The sequence below is a fragment of the Callithrix jacchus genome, chromosome 15 (genome assembly GCF_049354715.1).
Source record: "Callithrix jacchus isolate 240 chromosome 15, calJac240_pri, whole genome shotgun sequence".
NCBI classification, from domain to species: Eukaryota; Metazoa; Chordata; class Mammalia; order Primates; family Cebidae; genus Callithrix; species Callithrix jacchus.
In genome coordinates, this window is record NC_133516.1 from 100,362,053 (window position 1) to 100,384,745 (window position 22,693).

At 41.1% G+C, this 22,693-nt stretch overlaps 1 protein-coding gene and 2 pseudogenes across 7 annotated transcripts in view; 2 read left to right on the forward strand and 1 right to left on the reverse strand.

Moving 5' to 3' along the window:
• MORC1 (MORC family CW-type zinc finger 1) overlaps positions 1–11,825 on the reverse strand; it is a 185,015-nt gene extending 173,190 nt beyond the window's left edge. For all 6 annotated transcript variants that reach the window (XR_013526993.1, XM_078350178.1, XM_078350177.1 and 3 more), the window contains exons 1-3: positions 11,671–11,825; positions 6,790–6,843; positions 3,171–3,205 (exon numbers count right to left, since the gene is read on the reverse strand). Coding sequence is in view for 5 of the 6 variants with exons in the window: in XM_078350178.1 (XP_078206304.1) it covers positions 3,171–3,205; positions 6,790–6,843; positions 11,671–11,735 (154 nt within the window). In the remaining variant the exon portion in view is untranslated. The remainder of the gene's footprint in view (positions 1–3,170; positions 3,206–6,789; positions 6,844–11,670) is intronic.
• Positions 11,826–12,846: 1,021 nt separating this feature from the next.
• Positions 12,847–15,068, forward strand: LOC100387315 (ATP-dependent RNA helicase DDX3X pseudogene; annotated as a pseudogene).
• Positions 13,041–22,170, forward strand: LOC100399259 (putative ATP-dependent RNA helicase DDX6 pseudogene; annotated as a pseudogene). Its single transcript, XR_013526994.1, has one exon. The product of XR_013526994.1 is annotated as a putative ATP-dependent RNA helicase DDX6 pseudogene (transcript).
• The last annotated feature ends 523 nt before the right edge of the window (positions 22,171–22,693 follow it).

Here is a 22,693-nt window from a genome sequence, read left to right on the forward strand (position 1 = left end):
ATGTGGAAGAGGACTATCCAGGATCACAGGTATAAGTGGCCCTTTTTCAACACTGTACCACAGTCTCCTTTCTTTGGGGAGTCTGAGTGGAAACACTTTGCATTTAATGATCAACGGGTACATGTTTTCTCAAGTTTTACTTTAATTGACACATAATAATTGTACCAAGATTTCTTTTTTTAATCCGTTGTTGGAAATGGTACTTTAATATGTTGGCATCTGGTCACCACCCTTGGGTTTTATTTTTTATTTTTATTTTTTTATTGCATTTTAGGTTTGGGGGTACATGTGAAGAACATGCAAGACTGTCGCATAGGTACACACATGGCAGGGTAATTTGCTGCCTTCCTCCCCATCACCTATATCTGGCATTTCTTCCCATGCTATCTCTCCCCAACTCCCCACCCCCTGCTGTCCCTCCCCTATTTCCCATCGACAGACCCCAGCATGTGATGCTCCCCTCCTTGTGTCCATGTGTTCTCATTGTTCAACACCTACCTATGAATGAGAACATGCAGTGTTTGATTTTCTGCTCTTGTGTCAGTTTGCTGAGAATGATGGTTTCCAGGTTCTCCCATGTCCCTAAACTAAGATTAGGTAATTTTAAACCAAACTGAACTAAGTTCAGTTTTTCACAATATATTCATAAACACAAAAAGAAACAAATGTCAGCCAGGCGTGGCGGCTCACGCCTGTAATCCCAGCACTTTGGGAGGCCGAGGTGGGCGGATGATCGATGGAGGTCAGGAGTTCCAGACCAGACTGGCCAACACAGTGAAACTCAGTCACTAATAAAAATACAAAAATTAGCCAGGCGTGGTGGTGCATGCCTCGAAAGGCTGAAGCAGGAGAGTTGCTTGCACCTGGGAAGCAGAGGTTGCAGTGAGCCGAGATGGTGCCACTGTACTCCAGCCTGGGCAACAGAGTGAAACTCCATCTCAAAAAAAAAAAAAAAAAAAGTGCCACTTTTATCTCAAATTGGTCAAGATCTTATTTTGTTTGTTTATGATGACACCGAGTATTTAGGGAAAGTAGGGTGAAATAATCATTCCCTGCTGGTGTCCAGTTACAAACCCCAAAGAATAGAATATGTGGATTCTGGTGACATCTGTTGTATTTTGTGACTATGGATAAGTCTTCTGAACCCTCCATCAACTGTGCATGTGCTCTGCATGAAATGCAGCTGACATCTGTTCCTCCTCCTCCTCCATTTCCAGTACTATCGCTCTATGCTAATTCTCATGAAATCTTGCCTAGGTAACTCCCACAGCCATACCTCCCTCTATCCTTGCTTTCATCCTTCTCCAGACTATCTTGTAAGGTATTTCTGGAATGAGTATTTTTCTTTAAAAAAAGAGAAGAGCACATGTCTACTCAGAAAACCGACACTGCTCCAAGTTCTTCAGTGGTCCACTGACTGCAGAATCATCTTAGAAAGGTACTAAAGATGCTCGTTCATTTGGTTCTGACACTTAGCGTGAACCAACCGAGCCTCAGCATTGTTCGCCAAGTGCTTTTTCTCGAGGAATCTGTGTGGCTCCCTCCCTTACATCATTCAGGTCTTTGCTGGTATGTGAGCTATTTAAGGAAACCTTCTGAGACGACCATATGAAAAACTGTATACCCTTCCATCACTCTCTGTTCTCTTATCCTGCTTTATTGTTTTCCCTTTTGGCCCTTGTCATTGCCTGGTATATTACGTATTCGTTCATTTCTGTATTGTCTCTCTCTCCCCATTAGAATACATGTTCCAGGGGAACACAGACCTCAACATTTCGCTGAGTGCACTATCCCCAGCACCCTAAATAATAGACAATAAATTATTACTGAGTAAGTTAATGAATCTGTGAACTAGCCTACCTTCATTTGTTTTCTCATAATTATTATTTAGACAGGAATATTCTTTTCTTCCTGGAGTATCTGACAAAAATCACATCCATATTTCAAACCCTAGCCCCTTAATATGAGGCATAATTTCTTCCTTCAGAGTGTTCATCCTATTTTACTAGATATGATTGGATATGGAAGGGAAGATGACTTTTTCTTACTAGAGGGGCCCTATTCTGTGCCTTCACTCACTTTTCCCCAGTAGATGGGAGCTCACTCACCTACTGGTCATTTAGAGAAGAATAAACTGGGGAGGCTCAGTTCTGACCCGGTATTTTCCTCTTGGAGAGAGCTGCCTGTGGATAGGATGAGTCCTGATCCCTTGTCCCAGGGCAGAGGAGTTTCAGAGGAAGCCCTACTCCACTAGGCCAGTGAGACCACGTGATTCCGGGATCTGCTCTGCAAGTCCATGTGCTCTCACACTAAGCTACATACTCCAGCCTAACCTTTATCAGCAATAAAGGCTGACTCTTTTTTGATTTTTCAAGTTTTTCAGGACCTGGAGAGGAGAAGGAGATGAAGAGTGTCATTTACTGTTTCCCCAGTCACCTCAAGAGGTCCATGACTACCTCTCTCATGAAGCATAAGCACACCTCTGGCTCGGAACTCGCAGTGAACTGAGGTGCTTTTTAAACAGAGATACGGATTTAGATCACGGACCGTATCCTATCACCTGTGACCAACAGCCGCTACCGTAGAAGAGCGGACAGGTACGTGGCAGGAATGCAGCGTGACTACCTGGGCATTTCTCTAGCTAGTGTTACCCACAGAGCTGGATCGCAGAACCTAATTTCATTAGCATCATAGTCTAATGACATAACTAATGAGAGCAATAAATATTTAATGACTACAAATAAAGTCAGCAAAGAAACAGGTTTGGTTTGGATTTTCTAGCCCTCGTACTGCACATGCACTTATACACTTTAAAACTAGTAAGCTGGGAATGATGTATGCTTCATTATGAAAAGCCAGTAAGTTAATACGCTTTTAAAAATAAAACTATTTCTCATGGCAGGTAAATTGAGTGCTCCAAATCACTCTGATACATTCACAAAACTCTGAAAGATCTACTTTTGTAAATGGGTCCTTTAGCACACAAACAATCGGTCTCTCAGAGTACACTTTCCTCACCCTGGCTACCCACAGGGTCACTGTACCCACAAAGCACTTCGATTACATTGAAATTCTATAGAACGTAGTTTTATTTCGTGAAATAAAATACAAGCAAAATAACTATGGCTTTCCATTAGAAGAAAACAAAAGAAGAAAGAAAATCTGCTCACCTGAAAAGACATCAAGTCTTGCAGCCCCTGCATCTCTGGAAACAATATGAAAATATTAGTGCTTTAAATGAAATGAACTGCTTACATGAGGTATAATCTATTTATTGTCAGATATCAAACAATACAAAAATTCACTTAAATTACTTCAAAATCAATTTATAAAATGTTCAACTGTGCTATTATGTCATAAGACCTGTGATTATTTGAGTCATAATTTGAGAATATTCAAGACTGACACTCAGACACATGAAAAAAGAGATGTAATTAAGTAGAAATTACACAAAAAACTAACAAAATGGATATAATTTTTTTAAAAAAGCTGGCTGGCGAATAATCCAGAAGTCATGGAATCTTTTTCACATTTTAGTTCAAAACAAGAAAAGAAAAATCAAATTATTAGGCACTGTAAGAAGACATTTTAAAGAACATATATGAAAAAGAAAGACATCCAAATGTTAATAGGAGTCTTCTCTATGTTAGAACTTGGAAAACTATAGCCCATGGATCAAAACGGCCCATCAACTGTTTGCAAATAAAGTGTTATTGGAACACAATCATGCCCATTCATTAATAGTACCTAAGGCTGCCTCCACACTACCACGGCAGAGTTGAGGAGACCCTATATCCCATAGAGGTGAAATATTTACCATCCAGTCTTTTACAGAAAAGGATGCTGACCACTCTTCTAGGTGATGAGTATACTGATGTAGATTAGTTTTTTTAAAATAATTTCTCCATTTTCTAAAATTTGCAGGTATTATTTTTGCATTTTACAATTACTTTCAAAAGTAAAATTTTTAATAGGAAAGGAGAAGGGGCCGGAAGACTGTGGCTTCAATATAGTGGATGTGAGAGAAAGGAGGAAGGCACAGGCAAGGAAGTCTTCGCTGATGAGGAAGAAGGTATGTTAAGGAAGGAGCGAGTCTACCACGAAGTTCAGCGCAACAGCAGCAACCACGTAACTCTGGTGAGGAAACCTGAGTCTCTCTCAGTTTCCATCAGCTCTGAACCCAAAACTAGCCCAAACAAATCTGAGTAGGTACACTGTACTCGCTCCACAAGCCTAGAAGCTAGTCCCACATAGCTTCTTCCTCTAGCCAATCGCTGCTTCTCAGCCCTCCCTATACAACATTCTGCAGTTACCACTGCCATTTCTTGAGGACCTCCTATGCGTCAAGTAAGCACCGAATGATGTTATTTGTGAAAACTCTCTTCTAATCCTTACCATAGTTCCATAACACACAGGTATCACTATCTCCATTATATAACCATGCATTACCCAAAGTACCACGTACACAATAAATGCTTAATAAACACCACTGTGCTGAAATCAAAGTTTTTAAAGAGAGAGTTTTTTCATGCAGCACTTCCACGAATTAAGGCATAAAATAACTCACCTTTATCATATATTAAGACATTTTGTAGTAATCTTTGTTCTTTAGCCCAGGATGCTTCCTCTCGGAAGAGCTACTGTATTAGAAAGAGAGCCCTGACAAATCCTTCCTACACCAGCACATATTCTTCTCCTCTCTCTACAATATTCTTTTAATATCTTTCCATGCTAATTTTTAAAACTACAGGAAATCATTAAAATATTAAATACAATGATATAAAGTAATTTCTTATAATAACATGGGGACTTCCTAAAGCTCTCCTTCATAAGACCAACTAGTATCTTGAGCAAGTCTGTCAAACAGTTGCTTTTGATGTCAAATACTAGCATCTAAGCAGTGGTGGAAAACTCAAATGTCCAAGAAGAAAGAGAGACTGAAGGTTGAGGCTGTCCATAGGGGAAAACTGGAAATGGGGCAAAGCCGAAGGCACGGGCTGGTCCCAAGAGAGCACCTGCTACTCCCCTCCAGCCCCTGATCCCACGGAGGAATGTGGTCTTGAGGTTGCTACTTCTCTTAATCTTTCAAGGAAGGCAGAGGGCCCAATTTTTTATTTGGTATCTCCAGCATCTTAAACCTTATAAACAATTCCTTTTTCCTCCCTTCCTTTACTTTATAAACACTATACAAACTTTCACTATGAGCCAAACACACATAAGACAGGCTGGACCTGGTCAAGGGGCTGCCAGACTACAAATGCTGCTCTAAGGATCACTTTATTATCACATTTCTCTCAGTCCCGTGTCTGAAGTTGATCTTTCTTTCCTAATCACCCAGTCACCCTCTACTAGGTGAACTGGTTCCATTGTTCTATTTCTTCCACATTCTGATTTTACTTGTCCTCTTTGTTGAATGAATGAAAGAAACAACTTCAAAGGAGAAAAGACAGTTGCAAAAATAGCAAATGTGTTCTTTCAGACTTGCAGATGTCAAGTTGCTGAAAGTGGGCCATACAGTAGGAGGCAGGACCAATGACACAGGAGGAACCCTGCTGGTTCCAAGCTTTGAGCAGAAGCAACAGTAACAACACTAAGCTCCTTGAGGGAAACTAATCACAAGTGTTCATCTCTCTTGGCTCCCACCTTATTAGCTCCTCCCAAGCTGAGTTCACGGCTCTGAACAACAGACTTTATTCTTTTTCTCCTCTTCTCTCCCTTTTTATGATCCCATCAGTTCAACAGAGAGAGAGCCTCCTAAAAGGAGGAGATAATGACTTTCTACTCAGTGCCAGGCAGGAATTTCTGGGTGATTGGTTCATTGACTACACTTCGTGGTCACACTGTCAATAGGCGCATCTCCCATCTAAAGCAAAAAATGAAGAACACATGCAAAAAAGCTAAAATATTGCTGTCAACCTATGGCAGGGAATGGAGGCTCCTACTGAGATCCTTGATCCAACAGCTGCATACTGCTTCCTGGATGGACTTCGCTTTCCCAGGAAAAGGTAGGAAAAAGTCTTCTATTATACGGAATACCAATAGAAATCAAGTCAAGTGCTCTATTCAATTTAACTAACTAAATAAATAAATAAAGACCCTTGCAAGGCCCCACAAATAAACTACTGAATAGAACTTAAATTATTTAAGGGGTTCCTTCATCATCAATATCTATATTGGAGACAGTAAAATGTGGCAGTGGGGTTCTGCATGCAGACAGATCGCCCAAATTTGAATGCTAGCTCTGCCAAATATAAATTATGTTACATTGAATAAAACATCTAATCTCTCTGTGGATCAATTTCCACATATGTGGAACTAGGATATTAATTCCCATCTCAGCGTGTTGCCCTAAGGATGCATGACATAATGCTCATATACAAAGTGTTTGTGTATGTCTGATACATAGTTGGAGATCAACAGTTAGTTATTTTCTTAACCATACAATGAAATTCAACACAGACTTCAATAAATGCCCAAATCCATGTGTACATTCTCAAGACAAGTGTACGCTGACATGTAATGCAAAAAAACTGAATGAATATGTACTATTAAATGGTTATTAACGTAAAAACAGACTTCAAGTTTGATCATACATAAAAATTAATTAAAGGTGAATAATTCTTTCTTTCAACTATCCTTGTTCTAGAATACCTTGATTTTATGGGAAATCAAGTCACAAAACATTCCAGATGGGAAAATATGACATGATCTTTTTTTCTTCACATGTAACTAGACAAGAGTTATGTCATGAAATTCCCTCAGTAACCTTTGTTCAGAGATAAACCTTACCTTGCATTGTCCAGCAATTCAGCCAGTGCTCCAAAAAGAAAACTGTGAGTGGTGCTGGTGAAGAAATAGAGAGAAAACGAAAAGTTAAAGCCGGTGTGAAATCAATGTAAAAGCTTCAAGAACTTGTAGACAAATGATCTCTAGTTCCAGACGTCTAGTGAGTTAAGAAGTTACTCTAGAAACAACTCTCTTAGCGCAGTCAAGATGCAGAACTAGATGCCCTCCATTAAGAAGCCAGGGTTAAAAACACTTTTGCCAAAATATCCTGTCCACTTCTAATAAAATTAAAACTTAAGAGCCTCAGTACGTATCATTAAAATAAACTCTGACCTTTTTTTTTGAAACAGAGTTTCACTCTTGTTGCCCAGGCTGGAGTGCAATTGCGCAATCTCGGCTGACTGTAACCTCTGCCTCCCAGGATCAAGTGATTCTCCTTCCTCAGCCTCCCAAGTAGCTGGGATTACAGGCATGTGTCACCATGCCCAGCTACTTTTGTATTTTTAGTAGAGACAGGGTTTCTCCATGTTAGTCAGGCTGGTCTCGAACTCCCGATCTCAGGTGATCGGCCCACCTCAGTCTTCCAAAGTGCTGGGATTACAAGCATGAGCTACCATGCCTGGCCTAAACTTTGACCTTTTAATATTACTTTATAAGCATGTTTTCAAGTGAGGTTTTTCTGAGATGATTTTTCATTAAAATTGTATTATTTAAAGACAAACTATTTCTGAAGAATACCGATCAAAATCCTTGCCTACTAAAAGGCCAAAAGGCTCCATCTGCAGGCCAAGGAACTGGCAGGAAGCCCCTGCATGCCTCACCAATCTGTGGTTTTCTGTGGAATCTTTCCACCGCTGAAAAGCCTGCTCCTTAAATAACCTTAGAAATGGCCTCAGGTCACTCTCTCCTGTACCCTTGAATGCCAGGTCCTCGGTAACAGAACATTCCAGACAGCCTTCAGTAATTACAACATTTTGGAGTTATCTGAGGGTGGAATCATACCACCTTGAGAGTCCCAGGCTTGCTTTCCATTTCCTGATGCGGATGTTTCAATCAGCAACCTTATCACAGCATTAAGGGGATATTCAGTATGCAATTTTCTTTCTATACTTAGTAAATAGGTAACAGAAGCAAGAGAGCCTCATTTATCAAAAACACACCTGCTCTTCTGTACAAGAGAAAGCATCATTGGCAAGGTCTCAGAGTCTCTAAACACTTCAGGCCACAGGACAACACTTCAGCTTAAAATTTATTTTTAAAACACACACACACACACACACACACACACACAGACACACACACGCAGAGAGAGAAAATTTCCCTTGGAGTTTCAAATACCAAGGCTAATTAAAAGTCTCTTGAGTCAAGTAAACTTTAAATTTTGTAATTAAGAAAAAAAACTACTAAAATGTTGTTATTACAAAAAGATGTCCTTCACTCCAAAAAAAACCATTAGAAAAATGTAAAATAATGTCAAAGAGAAGTATGATATGCTTTACCGAATCAGGGCTTTAAATCACAGGCCCTTCTAGGGAATTTAAAATACATGACTCAATATGCAGAAGTTCAATACATAAACAATCCTTCAGAAGAGCAACTGCAGTAATTCTGACCAAAAACGTCATAGGAATTTTTGCTAGTTCATGCAAGAGATTTCCACTGCACACCACAGGGCAGTGTATACAGGCAGGGTCTTTGATGTCTTGGAGCTCAAGCTGGCAGGGTACATGGAAAATGCACAGGTAAACAAACTTATGAAGATGATATTACAGATTTGGATTGGGTGCTAACTTAGTAGTATTGATGGGAAAGAGTAACTGGTGAGAAAGGGCGTGGTGGTAGGTAAAGCATCTCTTGGTAAAAGATATTTAAACGGAGTCCTGAAGAATGAGAGAATTCAGTCCCTTGCAGAGTAGGGTGGAAGTTTTCTAGCAAGAGCAAGAGAGGCAAAGACCCTCGAAGCAGAAAAAGAGCTAAGGAGACCAGCCAGCTCTGCCTATGGCAAAATGCAGAGAACAGGCTGAGATGAGGCCATGGTTGGGTCATACAGGGCTTCCTATCCCACATAGAAGAGCTTGTACTTGGCCGACATACAACTGGAAACCACTGCAGTGTTTCAAGAATTGAGGCATAATCTGGTTTACATTATTTAAAAGCTCATTTTGGCAGCTTTCCTGGAAAATAAACCATCAAGCAGCCAGAATGATAAGCAGAGAACCCAGTTAAGAGGCTGTGTGGAGTAGACTGGAAAAGGGACGGTGGCTTGGGCTAAAATCAATAGCACTGGAGACAGAGAGAAATAGATGATTTCATACATTTAGAGAAAGCATGCACTTGATGGATTGGACATGGAGGAATAGTAAAGGGAGAAATTTAAATATCACTCCTTTTGCAGAGGAAGTCTCAAACACAAATCTACCTGGGCTGAGCTCAGTGGCTTATGCCTGTAATTCCAACACTCTGGGAGGCCAAAGTGGGAGGATCACTTGAGCTCAGGAGTTCAAAGCCAGCCTGGGCAACATCGCCAAACCCCATCTCTACTAAAAATTTAAAAAAATAATAATCATTAGTCAGGCATAGTGGTGCGTCCCTGTAGCCCCAGCTACTTAGAAGGCTGAGACTGGAGAATCACTTGAGCCCTGGGGTTCAAGGCTGCAGAGAAGTGTGATGGTATCACTGCACGCCAGCCTGGGCCACAGAGCAAGACCCTGTCTCCCAAAACAAACAAATCAACCAACCAATCTGCCTAGAGGAGCTGAGAAGTCTTCAATTCCTATTTATCTTTGTTGTTACTTCATGTTGCTGTCACTCTTGTTAAGTTACTACACCACCAGTTGAAAACGGCACTGGGGAAGTGGCTACCACAGGGTGTTTGGGGGAACAGAGGCTGTGAGGCAGCAGCCACAAAATCCATACAAAACTGAGGCCGAGGAATTTTTCTGAGAGAAAATTCAGTCCTTCCAGCACCCCACTGAGCATTTTCCTTAAACTCACTCAAAACGATTATTTCTTCATTTGTCTTCCACCTCAGCTACCTTTTAACTATTTCTTCCACCCTGTCCCACTTGACATCATTCTCTATAGAGAGATAAAGACTGAGTGTGTGCAGAACGTTGCCTGTTTAACTGTCTGTCCCCCAGCAAGGCTGGCCTTCCCTGGCTTTCTTTATACCTCCATTTCTGTGGTTTCAAATGTGGAACATCCCTGATATCAGCTCATATACTTAGTACATCCAAATTACCAAAAGATGCCAGCAAAAAAAAAACCCTGACGTGTCATCATGAATTACACAGCACTAACTGATACAATTCACTGTATGGGAAACAGCAGATGAGAGAGCAAACCTCTGTCATTTGCCTCTGCAATCTCAGGATCCAAAATGAGAAGCTCTAAAAGGCACACAGGCATGGCAGAGAAGAAGAAATGACCAAATAACAACTAAAATGTGAAATTCCTATCCTCAGAGAGGTTCCATTTTTGGAAAGACTCACAGAGTTTGAAATCAATATATGCAAATTACTCTACTTGAAGGGCACCGTCCATCTTTAAATTGCCACCCTGTTAGGCAGACTAAGGTCAGGCAGGATTGGTGGAATCACGGTTCTGATGATCAGCAATTAAACAGTTGAGTTCAATGGTAAATGTGGGGCCTTCCAACCACTTGGTGTTCGCTGAAGCACCACAAGGTTTTGGCCTGCACACTGCCATGTGTGTACCTACGCAACAATCTTGCATGTTCTTCACATGTACCCCAAAACCTAAAATGCAATTAAAAAAAAAACAAAGATACACAAGCTATTGCCTTGCAGCTAGAAAAAAAAAGGTATTACCGCTTTCTGTACTTATTATATGGAAAGATAAAAGCTAATGAATTGTTAAAGTTTCTGCTTTCCCAGAGACAGAGAAGTGCTATCTAATGTTCTTTTTTTAAAGTTTGGTTAATATTGTGAGGAGATATTTGGTCTTTATACAGGGAAAACTTGTGGAAGGATGAGAGGTATATGGGAGGTAGACAGTGAGCAACTTATACCCTGAAGAGTTTGTATTGCAAAGAATGCAAAATTTAACTGACTAAACCAACACACAAATAAATAACCATTATCTATTCCTTTAAAAAAATTTTAAATTAATTAGTTAATTAATTAATTAAAAATGGGCAAAGGACTTGAATTTGAATAGACATTTCTTCAAAGAAGGTATACGAATGACCAATAAGCTCATGAAAAGATGCTCAACATTAGTCATTAGAGAAATGACGATCAAAAGCACCATGAGAAACCACTTTGTGTCATCTATACTAGGTTGGCCACAAAAAAGAAAAGAGACAAGCTGGGCCTGGTGGCTCACGCCTGTAATCCCAGCACTTTGGGAGGCCGAGGCAGGTGGATCACCATAGGTCGGGAGTTTGAGACCAGCCTGACCAACAGGGCGAAACACTGTCTCTACTAAAAATACAAAAAATTAGCTGGGCATGGTGGTGGGAGCCTGTAATCCCAGCTACTCGAGAGGTTGAGGCAGGAGAACTGCCTGGACCCAGGAGGCGGAGGTTGCAGTGAGCTGAGATTGCGCCATTGCACTGCAGCCTGGGCAACAGAGCGAGACGCCCCCTCAAATAAATAAATAAATAGCAGCAAGAAAATCATAAGTAATTAAGTAATCAATACTAAAAAGGGGGGGGGGTTGGCCTGGCCCAGGATAGATCTTCATCATGCCTTCATCGTTTTAAAAAGGCCTATACAGCTCAAATAAACACATAAATCCATAAATCGGCAATACCAAGTTCACTGGTTGAGTATTTCCTCGGGGGACGAACAGAACGTTTCTTCACGGTGCAGAGACCCTCCCCGACCCCGACCCCAACCCCGACCCCACCTCGGCACTCACGAGTTGGCGTGGATGAAATCCAGGTGCAGCTGGGCCCGTCGAAGTACAGCATACCTGGGGTCCATGGCCTCAAACGCAAACTGCGCAACGCAAACGGTCAAGGACCCTTTACGGGCAGCCGTTTGTCTGTGCCCACGCCCACGCCCGCGCACGCGCACGCGACCACGCGCACGCGCACGCCGACGAGCAGACGCCGGGCTCCGCAAACACGAGCTCCCCCTTGCGGCGGGACCACGAAGCGCTCCCTACGCCATTGACCCAGTTGTCTCGCGAGATTGTTGCTTGGTCTTGGAGCCATAATGTGAGAATGATGCGTCTGAGCTAGGTTCTCCCGGAATTGAGGTTTATGTCACCTTTTCAGATGGTTGTTCCCCACCCAGCGCCTCTCAGTCACTCCCCTGCTGGAAAATGGAGCCCAAGGCTGGGATTAGACTTTGATTAGAAACGATCACACACACGAGATCGTGGGGAACAAGGGCGGCGCGGTGGGACAGTGCAGCAAGCTAACAGGTCTCTTTGCTTGTGCAGCGTTACATAGAAGCAGAGGTAAGGGTGCTCTGTCCTGTAATCCTAGCACTTACCTTCCTGTGTCTCTTGAGTTGATCATGTTTTTTTTTTCCATTTGGAGGAAAAATAAAAAATAAAAGTAATAAGCCTGAGAGAAAACAAAAGGAAGGGCTAAAGATAATCAGAACAGAATTTGGACTTTACTGTAATATAGAGGCTTGTCCCTAGGTGAGAATAGCTGCCCTCACCTGGATGGATCACTAACCTTTTTTTACCTGTCAGCTGACGTGTAACTAGTACACTTACTGGCCTGGCTCAATGCCTAGACATTCTGCTTGCTCCAGAAGATAAAACTAGGCAGGTGGAAGGTAGGGGTGTGGGGTTGTGGTGGGTAAATAAATATAAGGAAGGACTGTACAGATGTCTAGAGCAGCTGTAGAACGTCTGAAAATGGTGTTTCTCTACTCACAAAGCACTGAGTTCTAATTCACCAAAACCCAAGCTGAAATAGGATTTATCAAGGATGCTGTATGGAAACATCCTGGTTGGGCTGGGGCATTAATTAAGCGTGTTGACTGCGAAAGAAATGGTCAAACTCTGATTCAACGTCTCGAGCTTTTGACTTAGAAACCAAGATGGGGGAGAGCCGCAGTTCTCCCATGAGAGGGCCTTGGCGGTGGAGCAAAAACACTCGCTCAGCAGCAGAAGACACTGAGTTCTCCGTACTCTTCAGGGATGAGTCATGTGGCGGTGGAAAATGCCCTCGGGCTGGACCAGCAGTTTGCTGGTCTTAACTCTTTTTATTTTTTAAATGAATAGATAATGGTTATTTATTTGTGTGTTGGTTTAGTCAGTTAAATTATCTGAACTCTTCAGATAATCAGAGTGGAGGAAGTACAGACAGCAAAGGGCGCTATATTCCTCCTCATTTAAGGAACCGAGAAGCTACTAAAGGTTTCTACGATAAAGACAGTTCGGGGTGGAGTTCTAGCAAAGATAAGGATGCCTGTAGCAGTTTTGGATCTCGCAGTGATTCAAGAGGGAAGTCTAGCTTCTTCAGTGATCGTGGAAGTGGATCAAGGGGAAGCTTTGATGATCGTGGACGGAGTGATTATGACAACATTGGCAGCCGTGGTGACAGATGTGGCTTTGGCAAATTTGAACGTTGTGGAAACAGTCGCTGGTGTGACCAATCAGATGAAGAAGATTGGTCAAAACCACTCCCACCAAGTGAACGCTTAGGACAGGAACTCTTTTCTGGAGGCAACACTGGGATTAATCTTGAGAAATATGTTGACATTCCAGCTGAGGCCACAGGCAACAACTGTCCTCCACATATTGAAAGTTTCAGTGATGTTGAGATGGGAGAAATTATCATGGGAAACATTGAGCTTACTCGTTACACTCACCCAACTCCAGTGCAAAAGCATGCTATTCCTATTAAGAGAAAAGAGACTTGATGGCTTGTGCCCAAACAGGGGCGTGAAAAACTGCAGCATTTCTCTCACCCATCTTGAGTCAGATTTATTCAGATGGTCCAGGCGAGGCTTTGAGGGCCATGAAGGAAAATGGAAGGTATGGGCGCCGCAAACAGTACCTGATCTCCTTGATATTAGCACCAACGAGAGACTTGGCAGTACAGATCTACGAGGAAGCCAGAAATTTTTCATACCGATCTAGAGTTTGTCCTTGCGTGGTTTATGGTGGTGCCGATATTGGTCAGCAGATTTGAGACTTGGAACGTGGATGCCACTTGTTAGTAGCCACTCCAGGACGTCTGGTGGATATGATGGAAAGAGGAAAGATTGGGTTAGACTTTTGCAAATACGTGGTGTTAGATGAAGCTGATCAGATGTTGGGTATGGGTTTGAGCCTCAGAGACATAGAATAGTTGAACAAGATATTATGCCTCCAAAGGGTGTCCGCCACACTATGATGTTTAGTGCTACTTTTCCTAAGGAAATACAGATGCTGGCTCATGATTTATTAGATGAATATATCTTCTTGGCTGTAGGAATAGTTGGCTCTACCTCTGAAAACATCACATAGAAAGTAGTTTGGGTCGAAGAATCAGACAAACAGTCATTTCTGCTTGACCTCCTAAATGCAACAGGCAAGGATTCACTGACCTTAGTGTTTGTGGAGACCAAAAAGGAGGATTTCTTATGCCATGAAGGATATGCATGTACAAGTATCCAAGGAGACCGCTCTCAGAGGGATAGAGAAGAGGCTCTTTACCAGTTCTGCTCAGGAAAAAGCCCAATTCTAGTGGCTACAGCAGTAGCAGCAAGAGGACTGGACATGTCAAGTGTGAAACATGTTATCAATTTTGACTTGTCAAGTGATATTGAAGAATATGTATCTTGCATTGGTTGTACAGGATGTGTAGGAAATCTTGGCCTGGCAACCTCATTCTTTAACGAGAGGAACATAAACATTACTAAGGATTTGTTGGATCTTCTTGTTGAAGCTAAACGAGAAGTGCCATCTTGGTTAGAAAATATGGCTTATGAACACCGCTACAAGAGTAGCAGTGGTGGACGTCCTAAGAGCAGATTTAGTGGAGGGTGTTGTCCCAGAGACTACGACAGAGTAGCAGTGCCAGCAGTTCCAGCTTCAGCAACAGCTGTGCAAGCAGCAGCCGCAGTGGTGGAGGTGGCCACGGCAGCAGCGGAGGATTCGGTGGAGGTGGCTGTGGAGGCTTTTACAACAGTGATGGATATGGCGGAAATTATAACTCCCAGGGGGTTGACTGGTGGAGTAACCAAGCCTGCTTTGCAGTAGGTCACCCTGCCAAACAAGCTAATATGGAAACCACATGTAACAGCCAGACTATACCTTGTGTAGCTTCAAGAACTCACAGTACATTACCAGCTGTGATTCTCCACTGAAAATTTTTTTTAAGGGAGCTCAAGGTCACAAGAAGAAATGAACAATCGGCAGCCCTGTTCGGAAGGTGGTTTGAAGACTTCATTGCTGTAGTTTGGATTAACTCCCCTCCCGCCTACCCCCATCCCAAACTGCATTTATAATTTTGGAACTGAGGATCATTCGTTTGTTAATATACTGTGCCTTTAACTTTAGACAACTTTTTATTTTGATGTCCTGTTGGCTCAGTAATGCTCAAGATATCAATTGTTTTGACAAAATAAATTTACTGAACGTGGGCTAAAATCAAACCTTGGCACACAGCTGTGATACACCTTAACAGGAATCATCGATTCGTCCATAAATAGTATAAGGAAAAACATACGCGGTAGCCTGCATTGGGGCTTCTTGATACTTGCAGATTGGGGGAAAACAAACAACAAACGTCTTGAAGGGTATTAATGGAATTCGTTTCTAATGTGGCAAACTGTATTCAGCTAAAGTTCTGATTTGCTCACTCTATCCCGGATAGGTATTTAGAACCTGATAGTCTTCAAACAAGCCATTCCATTCACGATGAGGTGATGTGTGAATACATGCACACATTCAAAGCACTGTTTTCAAAGTTAATGCAAGTAGATGCAGCCATTCCTCTTTCAGCGTTTAGGCAGGTCGTTAATTAATGAGCTGGCCAAATGTGGGCATACTATTACAGGGAGAGCTTAAAGGTCTGATAACTCGAAATAGGTTTTTAGGAGAAGTCATCTACTTAGACTTTGTAAATGCCTGCCATAAATGAAATTGAAATGGTAGAATGGCTGACCACAGCAATGACCAGCCCTCATTAGGGCCCTGGATGATTTTTGACCTAATAACGCATGCTAGTGTTGATGTTTCTTGGTCAAGAGGGTATGAACAGGAATGCAACAGGCTTTATTTTAAATACCGATTCACATTGCTCTGTTCAAGCCGCATTGAGATGTTAAACTGGCTTACTGTAGGCTTTGTAAAAATGGGTTCAGAAGAGTCAAACTGAAATCTGAGATCACACAGGTTGGAAATATGTACGTAACTGCAAAGGGTGTTGATTCTGCTCTACAGTGCAGTTTTACTCAGTTTTCGTTGCATAGGTTTCCATTGTATTTGTAGTCTGTTTATGCTAAATCTGGCCAAAGATGAGCCTTGTCCACCACTAAAATGCCTCTCCCACTTTGAATTCTGTGCTACTTTTGTGGCCAGGATGCGGGGATCAAAACGCTCCATCTTTTTACAGTGGCATAGGAAGACGGCAGGAATTTCCTAAAGTGCAATCGATTTTCAAGTGTATTGTGCCTTGTTCTAAAAGTTTTATTAAGTAGGTGCACTTGACAGTATTGAGGTCATGTGTTATGGTGCTATTTCAGTTAGTCTAGGTTTAGGCCCTTGTACAATTTGCTTATAACTTTTTACAAAGTACTTATTTTATTGCACATTCAGAGAATTTTATATATATGTCTTGTGTGCGCGTCCTTAAACTTCCAATCTTATTTTGTCTCTTGGAGATTGTTGAACATGGCTAATCTAGGAAGGGGATGGGTCTAGATTCTCAAATTTATTTGGGACCATGGGAATGATCGTTGGGAAGAAAACTATTGCACAAGGCAGATTTTTAGATACTTTTTGCTGCTAGTTTTATGTAATATTTATTGAACATTTTGACAAATATTTATTCTTGTAAGCCTAAAAGTGATTCTTTGAAAGTTTAAAGAAACTTGACCAAAAGACAGTACAAAAACACTGGCACTTGAATGTTGAATGTCACTGTGTTCATGAAATTATATATTTTGGGGTGGTGTGAGCTTTTAATGTTAAGTCATATTAAACTCTTAAGTCAAATTAAGCAGACCCGGCATTGGCAGTGTAGCCATAACTTTCTGATGTCAGTAAAAACAAAATTGGCGACTTGAAATGAAATCATGCCAAGGTTTTGATACACTTGTCTTAAGATATTAATGAAACACTTCAAAACACTGATATGAAGTGTCTAGAATCTCAGATGTTTGTGGTGTGAATTTTGTTTAGTTGTGTGTTTTTTGGTTTTTTTTTTCAGTCAATGTCTGGCACATTGCAATCCTCAAACATATGGTTATCTTTGTTGTATTGGCATAATCAGTGACTTGTACATTCAGCAACAGCGTTCGAGCAAGATTTATCAGCAAGCAATATTTTCAGTTAATAAGGTTTCAAAACATGTAAGGATTTAAACTTGCTGAACGTGAAGATTGAAACTCAAGTCACTGTAGCTTTAGTAATTGCTTATTGTATTAGTTTAGATGCCAGTGCTACATGTGCTGTGCATATTCTGATTTTATTAAAATAAAAAGTTGAACTGCATAGTCAAAAAAAAGAAAGAAAGAAACTAAAATGGGAGTCCCCCTTCCGGCCCCCACACTCAGAGATTGATGTGAGTGGATTCAGATATAACTCAAGCTTGTTAGAGGGCTTTTTGAAAGTAAAAAGTTGATTCCATGCAAGAGAGCAAGTTACTGCTGCTTACCATTCAGAGACTTACAGGTGTTTGCCAGCATTGCAATAAAGGACTCATTTACTGAGCAAGACTTACATTTATCTCTTCATTTTGGAGAGCCTAATAAACTGTTATTACAGTTTTTCTACTGACTTTCAAAAGTTTTGAAGTTTGAAAGACACCTTTGCAACTAAAATAGCATGAGCACGGCCAGAACAGAGAACCCTCTTATAATGGGTCTGTCCAGTCAAAATGGTCAGCTGAGGGGCCCTGTAAAATCCAGTGGTGGCCCTGAAGGAGGGGGCACACAGACACAGCAACGGACGAACCAGCTGCAAAACACCAACACAATCCATAATGGCACTCAGCAGCAAACACGAAGTATGACCACCACTATTAGACCTGGTGATGACTGGAAAGAGACTTTAAAACTCCCTCCAAAGGATCTAAGAATCAAAACCTCCGACATGACCTCCGCAAAAGGAAATGAGTTTGAAGATTACTGTTTGAAAAGGGAGATACTGATGGGAATTTTTGAAATGGGCTGGGAAAAGCCACCTCCTATTCAGGAGGAGAGCATTCCCATTGCTTTATCTGGTAGGGATATCTTAGCTAGAGCAAAAAATGGAACAGGCAAGAGCAGTGCTTACCTTATTCTCTAACTTGAATGGCTAGACCTGAAGAAGGACAATATACAAGCAATGGTGATTGTTCCCACCAGAGAACTTGCTCTATAGGTCAGTCAAATTTGCATCCAGGCCAGCAAACACATGGGAGGGGCCAAAGTGATGGCAACCACCGGAGGAACCAATTTACCAGCTGAGGCTTGATGATACAGTGCACGTGGTGATTGCTACCCCTGGGAGAATCCTGGATCCTATCAAGAAAAGAGTAGCAAAGGTTGATCATGTCCAGGTGATAGTATTGGATAAGGCAGATAAGTTGCTGTCACAGGATTTTGTGCAGATAATGGAGGATATTATTCTCATGCTACCTAAAAACAGGCAGATTTTACTATATTCTGCTACTTTCCCTCTTAGTGTACAGAAGTTCATGAATTCCCATTTGCAGAAACCCTATGAGATTAACCTGATGGAGGAACTAACTCTGAAAGGAGTAACCCAGTACTATGCACATGTAACTGAGCACCAAAAAGCACACCGACTCAACACACTTTCCTCTGGGCTTCAGATAAACCAGTCGATCATTTTCTGTAACTCCTCTCAGTGAGTTGCACTGCTAGCCAAGAAGATTTCTCAACTGGGTTATTCTTGCTTCTGTAGTCATGCTAAAATGAGGCAGGAACATCCAAATCGTGTGTTTCATGATTTCCGAAATGGCTTGTGCTGCAACCTTATTTGCACTGATCTGTTTACCCGAGGTGTTTATATACGAGCTGTGAATGTGGTAATACACTTTGATTTCCCAGAGCTGGCAGAGACCTATCTCCATCATACTGGAAGATCAGGTCACTTCGGTCATCTTGGCTTGGCCATCAACTTGATCACATATGATGATCGCTTCAACCTGAAAAGTATCGAGGAGCAGCTGGGAACAGAAATAAAACCTACTCCAAGCAACAGTGACAAGAGCCCGTATGTGGCGGAATGTAGAAGATGAGAAACCTTAGCAAGCATGCTTTGACACACTTACAGAAAGCTGGTTCGGATCTGTGACTCATCGTTTTGGGGGGAATGCTGTTCTCTTTGTGGGTTTTTTATCTTTCATTTTGGAACTATGAAGACTTAAAGGAGCTTAGACATTTTTTCTTTTTTTAACTGGTGAAGAGAAAAAGGCTGAAAAGAAGGAATATACCTTTTCGTTCCACTCGTTTGCACTGTGTGCTGACTGAACATTAGTTGCACTAACTGCTGGTTTTTAAAAAAAATGTTTTCTGGGGAAAGGGGACAAGGAAGGAAAAAAAAGAAGAGAAGGGGAGAAATCCTAAAAAGAGAAGAATCTTAATGAACACACAAGCTTGTCTATGATTTCAAAGTTCTCCAACAGCTGACTCTCGAGTGCATTTCAACGTCTCCCTGAGTACTCATCCGTTTTTTAAGCCTGAAGAACTTATTACTCATTTGCATGAAGTGCCTTATGCTATGAGACCATTCAGAACATCATCTCTTAGACAGCCCAAGGAATCAACAGGCTTCATACAGGCAGTGAATCTCTCAAAAAAGAAAAAAAAGTATTAATTTTGGAGTAGTCATTCTACTTCCAAAGAGAGCAGTTTATCCATGACTACATTTATGGGAATCAGGAGAGGAAGAGAGAATTTGAATGACAACCCAAAGGAACATGATGTTCTAATTTCAAAATTGGAAGTAAACATAAACATTCCCAGTAATTATCCTGATTGCATTTTTGTTTTAACAGTGGCTGATGTGGTCGTGTTTTGACAGCAAACTTCTCTTTACTAAGCAACTTGAGATATCTTTCCAATTTTTCCTTCTATAGAACTTCACAAATATGATATTTTATTTTCATTTTACGGGCAAGAAAAGCTTGACAAGCCTCTTCTGGATTTATTTTACTACCCAATTTACAGCTGGTATCTATCTCAAAGCAATTTACTATCGGAAGGGCACCAGAGCCACCAGCCCATCATTAGTAAAGGCTGTAATATCTAATTTTTACCAGAGGGCAGGGTGTGATTATTGCAGAAGCACTTTTTCTAATAATCTGAGCAGAGCCTTCCTACGGTAAGTGGCCAGCCCCAAAGCACCAGACAGTACTGGTTAGCCTGGAAGACAGGCATAGGGAGGATTCATTAGATTATGCTTAAAAAGAGGCCTGAAAGTCACCGCACACAACACTGTTCAGCCATTCTGCCATCATAAAGGCAAATATTGTTTCTCCGCGAGGAGTACTTTTGTGATTGCTTATGTCAACCATATCTCTCAACCCTGTCTCAAGACTCATTTTAACATTACTTCATGGTTTAAAAATACTGAGGGAGTGTCAGGGAAGGGAAATTTAAAATTAGAATGTCCTTTGATCGTCTTATGGTGGGTACCGATTGGTACAGTTTGGGATAAGAGACTCTTCAGCTTTTCCTAACATAACATTTCAGGTTTGTAACATTCATATTGGAGTCACAAATATGGCTCAAATCTTTCAAAACACACTTTCCCTCTCATTTAAACAGCTATTATGTGAACCAGCGTTTCATTACTCTTCACAAACATGTTGAAATTCAAGGCAAATTTTATAAGCATGAAAAACTGCTGTTTTGAACCTACCAACCATCCACAATGGTATGCCATTTCCTAAGAAGTGACACTGGCACATTATAATAAATACAGAAAGCAAATGCTATTAAATTGATAACATTAGAAGAACCCAAGGACCCCCAATTGGCAATAGGAAAATATACCCAAAAACAACTCACACTCTTTGCTATGGCTTGAATATTTGCCTCCTCCAAAACTCGTGTCAGAATTTAATTCCCAATATGGCGGTTTGGAGAGGTGGGGCCTTTAAGAAGTGATTGGGTCATGAGAGCTCGGCCCTCATGAATGGATTAATTCGCTTGTAGATTAATGGGCTATCATGTGAGTGGAACTTTATGAGAAGAGGAAGAGGGACCTGAACTAGCACACTCAACCCTCTCATTATGTGGTGTCCTGGGCACCTGGGGACTCTGCAGAGCATTTCCACCAATAAGAAGGCCCTACAAGATGTGTCCCCTTGACTTTGAACTTGTCAGCCTCTATAAGAAATAAATTCCTTTTCTTTATAAATTACTCAGTTTTAGATATTCTCTTATTAGCAACATAAAGTGAACGAAGACAGTCTTCTTACTTATTTTATTGCATTCGTGTGAGACAATCTGGTCAGTGCGTTTTTAGCTCTCTCAATCTACTCCATGTTAGACAATGGTAGAGTTTTTATGACATTAATCTAAGTTACTTATATTTCTGGAAATCTTTATGCCCAGGTATGCAACACAGTGGTAAGCACGTCTGAAGATTGTAGAAAAATATGAGGCCGTGAATTTGCCCAAATATAGTGATAGCATGAGAAGATTTAGAAAATAGGGTAGTCACTCTGTTTTGAGTATTTTCAACTGCTGATTTCCATCTCACAGCTGAAAACTTGTTTTCCTGTACTCTCCGTCGTGAGGGATGACCCAGTCTTCACGAATAAGTTACATGTAAAAGTATGCTAAGTGGTTTCTAGAAAGCCTTTTGCTTTCCTGTTAAAAGGCACAGGCAGGCCTGGCTCTGCCCCCTCCTGCTACGTGTCTGCCTTGAATACAAGCACAATACCTAGATCTTTGGGTGTCATTTGCATCCGTGAGGAAAAAGTCAAGAAAATCGCTTGAAGCTGTTACAAACATTCTTGAATTACAAAACCAAAACAGCAATCTCTCACCTCCAGATTTTTGGTTACAAAACAAAACTTAAATTTAATCCTATTTGTTTAAGCCATTAGAGTTAAGCTATTAGAGTTTGTTTAAGCCATTAGAGGTTTTTTACTTGGAGCCAAAACTATTCTAACTGGTAAAGAGTAGAAAAGCATAATGCCAGAAAGCACGAGAAGTAAATGTTCTTTTCATCCTTGGGCATCAGCAAAAGAACATGCATTATAGAGAATGATCTCTTTGTTTTTTCTTGGCAGAAGTGGTAAATGTGAATTGGCAGAAAGGAAGGAAGACACTGCAGACGGGAGCAGCCATTGCAACAAAAAGATAGAGGAAGGGTCACTACATGTATGTTTGGAATATAGTAAGTAACTAGAATCCCTAGATTGAAGCACAGGAAGAGACAAGGTTGGCCAGGTGAAAAAGGAGAGCATTGAAAGAGGGGTTTGCATGTCAGGGGTTTGTGTGTCAGTGAGTAGGTTTCTGTTCACTGTGATATATCAGTTGGAGTCATTATGGGTTCATCTAGTGAGTCACTCACTTATTTGGTGAAAGCCAGCTCTGTGGTCATTCCAAGAAAATTGAAAAAAAAAAAAAAACACCTTTTTAATTCATTAAAAAAAGTTATAGTTTGATAGAGGCAAATGTATCAGCTTTCAATGTAGGAAAGAGAAACCATTTCAGGTACTTCAAGCACAACAAAATATAATACAGGGAAATGGGTATTTGTAAAACTTCTGGGAGGAATAGAAGGGCCAAAATCAGAGGCCCAG